Raw genomic sequence first — 14,877 nt, 5'->3', positions numbered from 1 at the left:
CGTAAGTGTAACACCCTTATGAGCTCTTTCAGGCTTTTCCGATACCATAGAACTCATCTTGCAAACGGCTGCTCACAGGCACGTGTTAAAGCAAAGCAGTTCCGAATCAGGGGGAGAGCAGCTGCTCGGGGCGCGCTGCCTTTTATCGCATGCTGATTTTTTCTTGCGTTGAATTTTTTTTTCCTAACAGTGAGGTTTCGTAAAGTGAACGTTCATAAAGCGGGGGACACCTTATATAACTATATGAAAGGCTGAATTAGAGTAAAAAGAAAGAATCTTGCCATTTCTATTGCATGATGGTAAATGTGTGTACATGTGCCTATGTGGTGTGTGGGTGCCAATTACTGATCCAAAAACGCAACAGTACCTAACACTATACAGTGACAGGTCTGTGCAGTAAAAATCCACACACAAAATCAACATTTTCATATTTATTTCAATATATGCAGATGATTCCACTTTAACCCTTTAACTTTAGTGTGAAATTCCATGAACATTTGGAGTCCACAAGAAGATTTGTTCTGACTCCTTAATTAACTGGCAATATAATCAATGACATAGCACGTAACACATCTCGGTTTGGTTTTCAACACGTACAATATGGAAAATGTGACAGGAACAAAAAAATGATTGCAATGTCTTTTAGCTTTAGGAAGTACAATTCTATAGAAGGGTGTCTATATTAATAACCTGAAATTCATAAATATCAAATATAGGTTGATACAGTCGTTCTAAACTGTCACTGGAATGCAACAAAACGAGAAAATATAAGAGCAGTCCCATGAATTTTGCAGCCTCAAATGACAATATCAAATTAAAGCCATTATTGCTGTTCAGTCTATCCTAGAGCTACGTTACAATTTTTATTTGTATTTTTGAATCAAATATATCCTTTCTAAATCTGGCTGAGGACAAATCTAAAAATCACATCATGGTTGGAACATCAATTCATCCAAAAATATTGTCAATAAATATAAATCTACTGAGGGGACCTTTTGGTCTGACAGCATTCAGCTACTGAATTTTTAGTAAAAAGGAGTGAAAGCCAAGAACAATTGACTGGTATAGCTATCAAAAAGTGGTAACATCATAGCAATGCCGTATAACCGGGAACAGTTCATTTGATTTCTTCAGCGTGTATTATGTGATGAAAACTTCTCAGTCATTAAATTTGCAGTTGACAAGTGTGTGTTCCGTGGATGAGAACATCTTGTTCATGTAAGAGAATCCAACTGTGCTTGAATAGTTTCCAACTATAGAAGATTAAAAAATATATATTTTAGATAAGTCTTATTCATTGACCATTATGTCGGCGAACATCTGAATGCAAAAAAATGCGGAACATTGGAAAGGAATTTGATTGAGTTCAGTTTGGTCAAGGTTAGCTTGGTATAGATTTTTGTCACTTCAGATTCTATTACCTTAAGACAGTTCACAGGCTATACAAACCATAGGTCCAAATAGATGCAATGCCTTGGAACTTGTATAGAGAAATGATAGCAAGTAAATGAATGCTGGCTGCTACAATGGAGAACACCTGATAGTAATTTCTTATGTATGTTACAGAGAAATCTAAGCTTCTGTCAGTGATTCTCCATTTATCTACAGTTTTTGCAGCCTTCATTGTAATCTGCACAGTGTAACATTTAACAGTAGATTCAGCTGATTTGCACCCCCCCCCCCAACAAAATTGGTGGACTGTCATTACCTCAGATAAATCTTTTAAAATATCCCATTGTAAAGTAATAAGCTTTAAAAAAAAAATTGCTTTATATGAGTAAAGGTTATATGGTTAATGTAAAAATCACACTATCACATGAATATTCCAACCATTATTTTGTTATCTGTAAGATGTTTAGAATGTTAATTAGAAATTCTCTTATATAAAAAGAACTTCCTCTTTGGTTGACTGTGCATTGCTCAGAGATGACGATATCACTGTTATTGGATGCCATAGATCCCCCAGGACTGACGTCTAACAGCAAATGGCATCAGGAGAGACGAGGCCCATGCCATAGAAATACAGTACAATGAATGCAACTGTGAGCAGGCACTTCGCCCCAACAACAAAATGTGATTGGTCACTCACATCTTCCATCGACAGATCTGTTCTGCTTTCTGCTGCATCTGAGTCACGAATATCCCAACCTAAAATCCGGAAGTCAGATAAATTTCTAGCTTAGGCCCTCAGACTCAATAACCACTATATATCACAGAATCAGCTTTTATTCTGGGAATCCCTCGTGTAGACATACATGTCAGCCTCTAATACGAATGAAATGTGGGAGGAAGCCTAAAGCATGCTCAGTCTATTTTAGCTATATCAGAATGATTGAAGAAATCTTTTAAATTGAGGTTATTGCCAGAGAGAGACCTGCACTGAGCACAGCTGCATTTCAGTATCATAGTAATCAATCTACAGCTGCAAGAAAAAGTTTGTGAACCTGGTTTTCAGCATTAATTACTCATAAAAAATGGCCTGATCATCATCTAAGTCACAATAATGGACAAACACAATCTGCCTAAACTAATAACACACAAACATTTGTATTCTACCTGTGTTTGTTGAACATATAGTTTAATCATTCATAATTCAGGCTGGAAAAAGTATGAACCCTTGAATTTAAGAACTGTTAGAACCTCCTTTAGCAGCAATAATCTCCACCAAACATTTCCTGTAGCTGCTGATCAGACTTGCACAATGGCGAGGAGGAATTTTAGACCATTTCTCCATACAAAACTGTTTCAGTTCATCAATATTTCTGGAATACCTTGCACGAACATTCCTCTTCAGATCATGCCACAGCATCTCACTTGGGTTAAGGTCTGGACTCTGACTTGGCCATTTCAAAACACAAATTTTCTTCCTTTTAAACCATTCTGCTGTTGGCTTACTGTTCTTTTTCGATCATTGTCTTGGGCAACTTCAATTAAGCTTCAGTTGACAGACCGCTACCCTGACATTCTCATGTAATATGTCTTGATACAATTTTTAATTCATTTTTCCCTCAATAACTGCAAGCTGTCCAGGCCCTGAGGCAGCAAAGCAGCCCCAAAACCATGATACTCCTTCCGCCATGCTTCACAATCAGGATGAGGTTTTGGTGTTGGTGTCTAGTTCCCTTTTCTCTCCAAACATAGGTGTGCATTTCTGCCAAAAAGTTCAAGTTTTGTCTCATCTGTCCACAGAACATTGCCCTAGAAGCATTGTGGAACATCCAGGTGGTCTTTTACAACCTTGAGACGTGCAGCAATACTTCTTTTTTGGAGAGAAGTGGTTTTCTCTGTGCTGTCATTCCATGAACACCACCCTAGTTTAGTATTTTTTTCTTATAGTGGATACATGAACAAAGACTTTAGTAAGTTCTAAAGATGTCTGCAAGTCTTATTGCTGCTACCCTTGGATTTTTTTTCACCTCCTTCAGCACTGCAAGTTGTGATCTTTGCAGGACACCCACTCCTAGGAAGAGTAGCCACAGTACTGAATTTCCTCCAATTTATCTTACTAAGGATGGATAATCACTAAGGTCTTTAGAAATACTTTTGTAGCCTTTCCAGCTTATGCATCCCTACAATTCTTCTTCTAAGGCCCTCTGAAAGTTGTTCTGATCAAGGCATGGTGCACATAAACAGATCTTTCTTGTGAAGAGCAGGCTCTGTCAATAACCTGACGTTGCGTGTCTTTTTATAGAGCAGGACACCTCTGCAGCCTACACCTCCAATCCCATCTCATTGATTGGAACACCCACCTCTAAATAGCTTTTGTAGAAGGTATTAAGAATCAACAAACTCATTCGTAAGGACAGTGATGTTGTGGAGATGGAACCGGACTCTCTCACAGTGGTGTCTGAAAAGAGGATGCTGTCCAAGTTGCATGCCATCTTGGTCAATGTCTCCCATCCACTACATAATGTACTGGTTGGGCACAGGAGTACATTCAGCCAGAGACTCATTCCACCGAGATGTAGCACTGAGCGTCATAGGAAGTCATTCCTGCCTGTGGCCATCAAACTTTACAACTCCTCCCTTGGAGGGTCAGACACCCTGAGCCAATAGGCTGGTCCTGGACTTATTTCATAATTTACTGGCATAATTTACATATTACTATTTAACTATTTATGGTTCTATTACTATTTATTACTTATGGTGCAACTGTAACGAAAACCAATTTCCCCCGGGATCAATAAAGTATGACTATGACTATTACCCCAGAGGTTCACATACTTTGTTGAACCTAGACTGAGATTGTTTAAATGGTGTACTCTGAATTGACGAGGAGTACAATTGTTTGTGTGTTATCAGTTTAGGCAGATTGTGTTTCTCTATTATTGTGACTTAGGTGAAGATCTGACCACATTTTTTAAGTAATTAATGCAGAAAACCAGGTAATTGCAAAGAGTTCACAAACTTTTTCTTGCAACTGTATGTCCACCCATATAATGCTCTTGATTCATTTCTGAATCAGGATGCAAGACCAAATATTTGATTAAGCCCATCCCACAGCTCAGCTTCAGGTGGACAGCCAAGGACGCAGGCAGAGAGTGGAGGGAGTCAATTTCTACATAAAGAGTTGTAGTTTTCCTTTCCTTCCATCCCATAAGTCCACCCCACAGAACTTCTACTGGATTTACTGAGAAAATGGTGTCCTATATCAATATCATTTGGCCAACTCAGTACTGGTATAAAATCTCAGTTGAAATCAATACACTCACAGGTTCTGTACCAGATTTAAACACAATGTCCATAAACAGATTCCCCTGCAGATTCGTAAGATTCAGCTTCTGAAATTGAACACCAGTTTTGGTACCAGGCTTGCATGTATTTAAAGAAGCTATTTGTTCAGGAACTTATGGAGTCTACCAGTACCAATCAACCCATAGCATGTCAACATGGTGTACTATGTTCAAGCCTCAGTATGTGGTTACCATGAACACTGCCCTCACCAATGCAGAATGATAATAAACTCAACACCAATTTGACCAAAATCATGGGCTCAGGAAACAGTGACCTTATATTTATAGCTCAATTGCAAGCTAACTGAGCAGTCAGTGAGCCAGAGAGGCTTTGAAGGCAAGAAGCAACTTTATTTTAATTGTTCAGTTTTGCAGTATTGGTAAGTCTGATTGCTTGCTACAAAGACAACATTAGTAAGTGGGCCGTCAATTGAGATTTGCCATAAAATTAAAAAAAATCTTACCTTATTGTAAAAATCTAGAAGTTCTCTATGGTTAAACTCCACAAAAATGCTTTCTGTATTCTGTATAACAAAAACAAAAGGATTTTTTTCATTTTTTATATTAGCTATAAAAATGCAACTCAGTTTATTACACATATGATAAAAGTAGTCAATTTATAGGCAGATGAAAAACTAGTGGAATGGAAGACAAAAGTATTCTGAGCAAAAAAAATTAGATTAATTAAATATTTGACATTTTCCCACATCACTCAGCTGCAGAAAAGTTAATTATTTTTCCAGACATCTTTAAACTTGCAGTGATCGAAACAGTTGTAATGAATACCAGTCTAATCCTCAGAAACGATTGAATTTAGAAAACACCCACAAGGTCAATGGGACATCAAACATCATGAAAATCTGTGAAAATTAAGACAGTTAAAACTCATCCTTCTTCTACAAATAACAAACATGGCAGTTTTTAATCCAGTTTTCCAGTTATTGATTACATAATGATTTATTATGTCTTATAGATTAATGATAAAGTACATGAAAGCAAGCAGAATTTTTCTGAACAGTGTCTTAATTGGCACAAATCAGCATCTCAGCTTCACCCTTAAATCAAATAGAAAGCTACAAAAAGAACATTCTATTCAAGTTCAAGTTTTTTTTGTCATTCAACTGTATACAAGTACAGTATACTGTCAAATGAAACAACCTTCTTCTGGACCAAGGTGCACAACACAGTACATAAAATAATATTGCCACAAATAAATTAACAAATAATATAATATATTCTATAATACTGACATTTAGCATAGGGTGCATTTATAACACAAGTCAAAAAGTAATTAGTATAACGCTACTGGCGCTTCATATAGGTAGCGGTATTCACCCAGCGAGCGATACTGGTGCATCTTGTAAAGATGGAAAATAAATGTCATAAATTCTCGTAATGGCCTATCAGTCCACAGAGCTTTAAAGATGTTTCAGCTTTCAACATGGCTCACCTCCAGGTAGTTTTGTATGTGTATAATAATGCTGTGATTTGAAGTTTTGGAAAGCACCCATAAGAACATTTACTTGGCAATATTTTACAACTACGATGGGAGTCAATTAGGTAACTTTTTCGTTAATTGCACAATGATTCAACAGCAAATGGTTAAGACCTTTAGAAACCCGTATACCAACCATTTAGTCTCCTCTAATGACTTTGCCATCTGTATGGTATCAAAACTTTGTCTCATTCCCTTTGTTTCTTTTTGCCAGAAGAAACTATTTTTCAGTCATAGAATCATACAGTATGACAGCACGAAAGAGGTACTTTTGCCCATCTAGTCTGTGCCAAACTATTAATCTGCCCAGTTTTATTAAACTGCACATAGACCATACCCTTCCCCCTCCATGTACCTATCCAAATTTCTCTTCAATGTTGAAAGCAAACCTACATTCACCACTTCTGCTGGCAGCTCATTCCACACTCTCACAACCCCCAGAGTGAAGATCCTCCTCATGTTCCCCTTATACATTTCACCTTTCACCCTTAACCCATGACCTCTAGTTCTAGTCTCACCCAACCTCGGTGGAAAAAGCCTGCTTACATTTACCCTTCCTATGCCCCTCATAATTGTGTATACCTCTTACTACCTTTAAAACATCTCCAGCTTCCACATCTTCCTGGTTAATGGTAATCCAACCTTGGATTATTTCCTACATTTAACTGAGAAAAAAAATTCTTAACACAATATAATCTTTTATTTTCTGCACAGAAAGCAAGCACAACAGTCTGATTATTTCTAGCTATCACTGTAATAGTCATTGGTTTCATCTGAGGAAAGGAGACATTACTGCAAGACAGGAAGGCCCAGAACTTCAAAGATAATCTGATCAGTTTTCATCTGAAATCCATCCAACCAAAATAAAACTTAGGTAAACAAACTGATCAAAAAAGATTACTTACATAATTATTGGTGTTAGACTAGAGTTTTATCGTAAGGTGAAGAAAACACAGCAGCAGAGTCATCCCATAGTGGGTAATGTGGAAAATTCAGCTTTTCACTAATATATGAGTGACGTAGGGTGCCGTGCGCAATCCTGATTTGATGGAGACAGACGTGAGAGAACAGAGGAACATCTGGAGAAACTTCTGAAATGCCTTTTTCGCTGCCACTGTTACTGTGTGATCCAGAATCTCCGGAGGGGAAGGCCCTGAATCCTCAGCTTTGCTTGTTGCTTGGCGGCCGGGACAGGGTCGAAGCACTCAGCAGAGATGGTGCTCGGTGCCTCGAAGTTTTCGGACGGACTCAGGGTGGGCTGTGGTCTGGTGTTTCCAATGCATAGACAGTTGCCGGTGCCTGAAGGTTTACGGCAGAGAGAGTTTCTCCCTTCTGCCGCCTGCTATCGGGGACTATCTGGAGTCGATCGGAACATGACTTTTTTTACGGTTCCCATGATCTGCTCTTTATCAAATTATGGTATTGCTTTGCATTGCTGTAACTATATGTTATAATTATGTGGTCTTATCAGTGTAGTCTTTGGTTTGTCTTGTTTTTTTTGTGGTATCATTCTGGACGAACATTGTATCATTTCTTAATGCATGCATGCCTTTCTAAATGACAATAAACGAGGACTGAGTGTCCTCATAAGCTATATAAAGCGCCACTGTGAATAAGTAACAATGACCATGGGGATGATGTTTCCTTGTTAAGCTGTTCTGCAGCAACAGTTACCTTCTAATTCTATCCGCTGAACTATAAAGTCAAAGATCCAAGGACTTCAACGTGTCAACAACAGTCAAGGGTGGACTCTTTCTTTGTTCAATTCAACCCATTCTAAACTATTTCAAATTTAAACCATTTAAACATGAGTTCATCAAAAGGTGTGGTACAGTTTAATAATACTGAAACTTTCATTGTGTTTAAGTTCCACATTTTTCTTTGCCTGTGAAAGAATGCTGAAGTTGTCATGATATACCAACATGGAACACTACCAGAAATTGAAACAGTCCCACCTAAACAGACAAGAAAGATGCCCCTTACACATGGAAAGACTTGTTGTGGAGATCCATAATTTAAAGAGATGTACACAACATTATATCAATTACATGACAGAGAAAAACCTAAAAATCGGAACTATAATCAAAATGCTGGAACACAAAAAAATGTTAGGAAATATCATTTCAACAGATTTATTTTCCCAGAAGTTACTCCAACAGAAAATTGTTTACATTCAACAGTACCCTCTACCCAAAAACAAATTACACGTTTGTTTTGTCCTCTGGACACATTTCAGAGAGACTACTTTCTATCTCTCCCACTTCTTCCACAGACACATGCTCTCTTAGTGCAGTTGAAAATTATCAATTCATTGACTGCTACCGTAAACATTTATTTGGTGTACAATCCTCATCTCTCGAGGCCTCATCATCTCAGAGCTATTCCCTGTGTTCTAACCATCTCTCACACGTCCCCACATTTAAAAGCTATCTTGTTTTCTCTCTTCCCCAGTCCTTTGGGGTTGAAGGGACAAATAAGTCAACCATGATCAAATGGCAGAGTAGGCATGATGGGCCAAATGGCTCATGGAAGGACCTTTGACCTGAACCATTCACTTATTCCTTTTTCCGCAAGTGCTGATGGCCCTGCAGTGTTTCCAGTCTTTTTTACCCTCTTTTTAAACTCAAGTCTAAACTTTGCCATTTTCTCTCACCACTTCATTCTCTGGCCCAAGAGAAAGTGTTTTTCCTTTTCCATTTATTTATATGTATAAAACTATAATTATTTATACATTCTTAAGTACACATTGAGATGATATAAAAGGAAATTAGACACTTAAATAGATAATTATGTACTGTGGTAATTCTAATCTATTAGGCTAAGTAATGGTATTAGTTGTTAAGAAAAATAGTAATAATAGTTTCCATATAACTCTTCTGGACCATTTCCACTGGTCTAAAATGTTGTATGTAAGCCTATGTAACAACTATTGTAGGTGTTTATATCCTAATTTGTTCATGCTTGCTCCTGCCCGCAGACATAATTATCCAATCCCTATGTACTTATTTACTTAATTTTTTCATTTTTTATCCCTTTCCCAAATCTTTCCCTTTACTTGTGTTAATTCTCTATTTTCCAAAACAAAAAAAAAAGACATTTAGACTAGGAGTGCTGACGTTAGCAGTATTACTGTGTTGATGAGAAGAGCAGTATAAATCCTGCAGGACAAACATGGCCTAGAACACAATGACTTTTTTAGGTACCTTCGAGTACGAAACTATGTTAACCAGAGTTGTAGATATACAGACTTATCAACAGTAGAGTAGTAGTAGAGTCATCTAAAGTCTGCTCGCATTGGGGTTATATATTCAATCCATTTATTCCAGATTTGATCAAATTTTTCTTTTTGAATTCTCAGGGAGTAAGTCAACTTTTCCATTTTAAATATTTCCAAGATAATTTCGTGCCAATCTTCTAATGTAGGTGGTATTGGATTTAGCCACTTTCTAGTGATTGATTTCTTACTTGCCGCTAAGAGGGCCTGCAGCAATTTTATATCTTCCTTCTGTTCAAGAAACAATACATGCCCCAAATAGAGTGTCTCAAAGTTCAGAGGTATCTAGGACCTAAGTACCTTAACTAATGTTCTATGAATACCTTCCCAATATAGACTTAATTTAGGGCAATCCCAGAAAATATGAAAATGATTTGCCTCCTTGGAGCCGCACCTTCTCCAACACGTCACATTTGTATCTTTATATTTTTCCTGATATGGGGTCTTGAAGTATCTTATAATGTTTTTCCAACAATGTTCTCTCCAAGTCAAAGAATTAGTCGAGGACCTTTGAAAGCTGCAGATTTTCCCCCAAGCCTCCTCTGAAAGTACCAACCCCGCTTCTTTTTCCCTCTTCAATATACGATGTGTTTACATTTTTAGCATGGGAGAGTGCATTATATAATCGAGAAACTGATTTACTAGGTATTGAACTGCAAGCTGAATTCAGAATCTTGAAAAATTCTAATTCTACTGTTGATAAGTCTGTATATCTACAACTCTGGTTAACATAGTTTCGTACTTGAAGGTACCTAAAAAAGTCATTGTGTTCTAGGCCATGTTTGTCCTGCAGGATTTGGAAACTTTGTAATACTCTTTTATCTATAAATGAGAGGTAGGTTGTAAGACCTTTCTTCATCCATAGCTCAAATCTTTTACCTCCTCTGTTGAGAAGGAATTCGGTATCATATGCACACCATCTAAAGAGTTTTAGCATGTTATTAATTCCACATGAATTAACCACCTTCTGCCATACTTTTAATGTAAGATTTATCCAACTGTTTTTAAATTTTTCCAACTGGGCCATCAATCCTTTGTCAGCTATTGAGGCCTGTAGAGGAAAACTGTCAACTAATCCAAATTCTATTTCCTTCCATCTAGCCTTATATTCCCTATTACACCAATATAACAGAGGGGTTATCTGTGAGGCATAAAAATAATTTCTCAGGCAAGGAAGAACCATACCTCGTCCTTCCTTCCCTAACTGTAAGGTGTTATATCGAATTCTAGGTTTCTTTCCTTGCCAAATGAAGCGGGAAATCCATTTGTCCCATTCCCTGAATTGATTATCATCCACCTCCACTGGTAAAGTACGGAAAAGATACAATAACCAAGGAAGAATATTCATTTTTATAGTATTTATCCTTGAATTTAAACTTAAAAAGGGGATAAGATTCCATCTATGCATATCTGCTTTTATCTCTGAGATTAATGGCCCATAATTTACCTGTGACAGTGTTGAAAGATCCTTCGGCAGGATTATTCCTAAATATTTTAATGATTTAGCTTGCCACTTAAGATCGTATGTATCCTGCAATTTTTTTGGATGGTGTATAATTTAGGGACATAACCTGCGTTTTCTTTACATTTATTTTATAACCTGACATTTTCCCAAAGTCATCCAACAGTGTAAACAATCCTATAAATGGTGAGGCATCACTTCACCTGTGAGTCGACTGGGGTGATATACTGCGTCCGGTGCTCCCGATGTGGCCTTTTATATATTGGTGAGACCCGACGCAGACTGGGAGACCGCTTTGCTGAACATCTACGCTCTGTCCGCCAGAGAAAGCAGGATCTCCCAGTGGCCACACATTTTAATTCCACATCCCATTCCCATTCTGACATGTCTATCCACGGCCTCCTCTACTGTAAAGATGAAGCCACACTCAGGTTGGAGGAACAACACCTTATATTCCGTCTGGGTAGCCTCCAACCTGATGGCATGAACATTGACTTCTCTAACTTCCGCTAGGCCCCACCTCCCCCTCGTACCCCAGCTGTTACTCATTTTTATGCACACATTCTTTCTCTCACTCTCCTTTTTCTCCCTCTGTCCCTCTGAATATACCTCTTGCCCATCCTCTGGGTCACCCCCCCCGTCTTTCTCCCTAGGCCTCCTGTCCCATGATCCTCTCGTACCCCCTTTGCCTATCACCTGTCCAGCTCTCGGCTCTATCCCTCCCCCTCCTGTCTTCTCCTATCATTTTGCATCTCCCCCTCCCCCTCCAGCTTTCAAATCCCTTACTCACTCTTCCTTCAGTTAGTCCTGACGAAGGGTCTCGGCCTGAAACGTCGACTGCACCTCTTCCTATAGATGCTGCCTGGCCTGCTGCGTTCACCAGCAACTTTGATGTATGTTGCTTGAATTTCCAGCATCTGCAGAATTCCTGTTGTTTACCTATAAATGATTTTTCTGGTTCATTCAGATAGACCAAAACATCATCTGCGAATAACGCCACTTTCTGTTCAATCCCTGCCACCTTGATACTTTTTATGAATTCACTCTGTCTTATTAGTTGGGCAAGCGGTTCAATATATAGCGCAAAAAGGAGAGGAGAAATTGGGCATCCCTGTCTAGTACCTCTTTCTAAGATGAAGGAGTCAGAGAGGTCCCCATTTATCTTAATTCGGGCTGTAGGGCTGTCATATAGAGTCTGAATTACTTTAATAAACTTTTCTTGAAAGCCTAATCTTCCTAACACTCTGTATAGGAATGCCCAACTAACTGAATCAAAAGCTTTCTCAGCGTCCAATCCTACTACCATTGTCTCTGTCTCGTTCTTATTAACCTGTTCTAATATGTGCAGAGTTCGCCTTATGTTGTCCTGTGTTTGTCTTTGTTGAATAAATCCAGTCTGGTCTAAGTGGATTAGGCCAGGTAAAAGCTTTTCCAATCTGCGCGCTAATATAGATGTAAATAGTTTGTAATCTAAATTAAGAACACTAATTGGCCGATAATTGCCACATTCTAGTTTATCTTTACCCTCTTTAGGAATAACTGAAATAATCGCTTCTCTCCAGGAAGGTGGAGTTTCTCCTCTCTGCAAGATCCAGTTAAAGGTGTTAAGTAGTAATGGGGCTAACTGTGTCTTCAGGGACTTGTACCACTCTGAGGTAAACCCATCAGAACCCGGGGACTTTCCAGCCTTTAACCTAGAGATGGCCACGTTCAGTTCTTTGACAGTTACTAGTTCTAATAAACTTTCATTTTGTAAATCTGTAAGTTTAGGTAGATCTAAAAAATTCAATACACTGTCTATATAGGGCTCACTGGGGGCCCGGGGTTGGGAGTACAGCTCTCAATAATATGTTTCAAAACTCTCTTGAATTTTCCTTATTGTACTCTCCACAAGCTTTGTCTTTGGATTCTTTATTTTATGAATTGAGGAAGTGTTTTTCCAAAAGGACATATGTTAATTACTTTAGAAACACTGTCATCCTGAATTTCTATCTTGCTCATTAAAAATCCATGCAATTCATATACTACACTAAAACAATAATTTTGAACATTATATTTAAATTTAATGTCAACAGTCAGATATTTTTTCAGGTCAAGAAAATGCTCTTCAATAGGGTCCATCACAAAATCATTGTGCAGAATTTGGCTGCAGCAGCAGAGATCATTGAAAATGATGGCAAGCTGTTATCCAAACCTTCTCCTCACAATATGAGAGGATTATTAGTCAATGTCTGCATTAACTTGAGGTATAAAATTGTTTGTTGTTGATTTGGCTGACATTGATTTTGCAGCAACAGAAGAAGGTAACAAGTTAAAGTTCAAGTTTGCTCTTCCCTTTCATTCATAAATGGGACAGAGGAATTGTTGACAGCTCAGCTTGTAAATGATCTTGAGTAATTGACCCACTGCAGTTCTAGTTAGGAGGAGCTTCCACAGTGCTTCCAGAACTGTGACCTAGCAGCCACAAAGGAACAGCAAATATATTCCCAATTCTATATGACATGATTTTTAAAAGCACACTCCAGGTAGCAGAGTCTTCAACAATTACAGTCCTTGTCCTTTGAGTGAATAGAGCTTGTAGCTTTACCAGGTGCTGTCGAGGTAGTTTTAGCAAGTTAGTGCAATCAGTCTCAAATTATTGAGTCCAATTTAGGTGATTTATGTTGGCTGCAAAAAAAAATGCTTAAACTAACAAATGTTGTTCAACCATTCCCCCCCCACCCTCCAAAGATTAACCATCGGAGTAATTATACAAATTAATGGTACAGGAAACAGCCACTAAGAACATTGTGTCAATGGTGGCTGAGAAATCTAATTTAAGATTAATCCCACTTCACACATCTCAATTCACAGTTTTACAGAATATGGCTCTGCATGGGCTCCTTATGTAATTTTAGGTGACTACATAACAAAATGTAAAGACTATTGATACCAAGTAGTCATTCTTCCGTAATATGAAACCAACAAGGTTAATCTTTCACAGCTGCAACGATTTTAGATTTGTTTAGTCTACTTCAAGACATTGACTTCAAAGTACTAGAGACAAAATAGCAACTAATCTAATGTTAAGCTAGTCACTCTTTCTTTAAAAAAAAGCTTCACAATTTTGAAGAAGAGATGTATAGTCAATCAATGTTTGAGAATGCTGTGTTGTTGTAGTCTAAAACAGTACTAATTTAGATAGGATTTTTTTGTCAGTAGTGTAGGATGTCTGGTGTTATGATCCAATACCATGGAGTAATAAGTTGCAAGTTTTAAATCCAACAAGGTAAAAGAAAGAAGGTCCAAGTATCCACAATCAGCAAGCGATATACAATAGAGAGCCTAAAAGTAAAATAGCAAGTTAAAATAGGATATTCTGTGGCAATTTAAATAAAGAGATTATTTTAATAGTATACAAAATCTGTCATAACTTAGTGCAGGCATCCCATTTAAGCTTCTGGTCACCTGCCACAGCTTTACTGTAGTAGGCTGGTTAATTCTAAATCAAATAAATTCATAAACAAATATCATTTGAAATGAAGAATCAGGTCTATGTGCAAACAGGTCCCTAAATTAGAATTTAAATGAGCTTGATTAATTGGATTGTTTAGATAAAATTGTAAGACCATGTTATATTTGTGTCCAGCATCACAACACAAATTTGGATAAAACGTTCCTATATCAATCTCCGACACTTATCCTTGGACAAGGGAGACAATTAGTATAGATTACAAACTCCCAAATTTTGATACACATTTCCAAGTCATCTGGAAAGAATTCAGAAATAATGTCATAGTGGTGCATTTCACTTTATTTTGATGTAAGTGTAGAGGTAGGTGTTTATTAGGCAATGTAAGAGTCACACTGCAGACCCACTCTCATCTCCATCTCTTCAGAGTGCAGCTTATGTGTTGTCCACAGACAGATTTCC

At 37.8% G+C, this 14,877-nt stretch overlaps 1 protein-coding gene across 2 annotated transcripts in view; it reads right to left on the bottom strand.

The window, feature by feature from the left end:
- Nucleotides 1–425: 425 nt before the first annotated feature.
- Nucleotides 426–14,877, bottom strand: part of commd10 (COMM domain containing 10) — an 82,119-nt gene continuing 67,667 nt past the window's right edge. The window contains exons 6-8 of one of the 2 annotated variants that reach the window (XM_063068681.1): nucleotides 5,198–5,257; nucleotides 2,090–2,148; nucleotides 426–1,253 (exon numbers count right to left, since the gene is read on the bottom strand). In XM_063068681.1, coding sequence (XP_062924751.1) covers nucleotides 1,166–1,253; nucleotides 2,090–2,148; nucleotides 5,198–5,257 — 207 coding nt within the window. In that variant the 3' untranslated portion in view covers nucleotides 426–1,165. The remainder of the gene's footprint in view (nucleotides 1,254–2,089; nucleotides 2,149–5,197; nucleotides 5,258–14,877) is intronic. The other variant, XM_063068682.1, reaches the window with a different exon arrangement.

This window comes from Mobula hypostoma, chromosome 16 (genome assembly GCF_963921235.1).
Source record: "Mobula hypostoma chromosome 16, sMobHyp1.1, whole genome shotgun sequence".
Taxonomy (NCBI): Eukaryota; Metazoa; Chordata; class Chondrichthyes; order Myliobatiformes; family Myliobatidae; genus Mobula; species Mobula hypostoma.
Note: the sequence above shows the minus strand (reverse complement) of the source record. Positions and strands in the feature narration are given on the sequence as shown.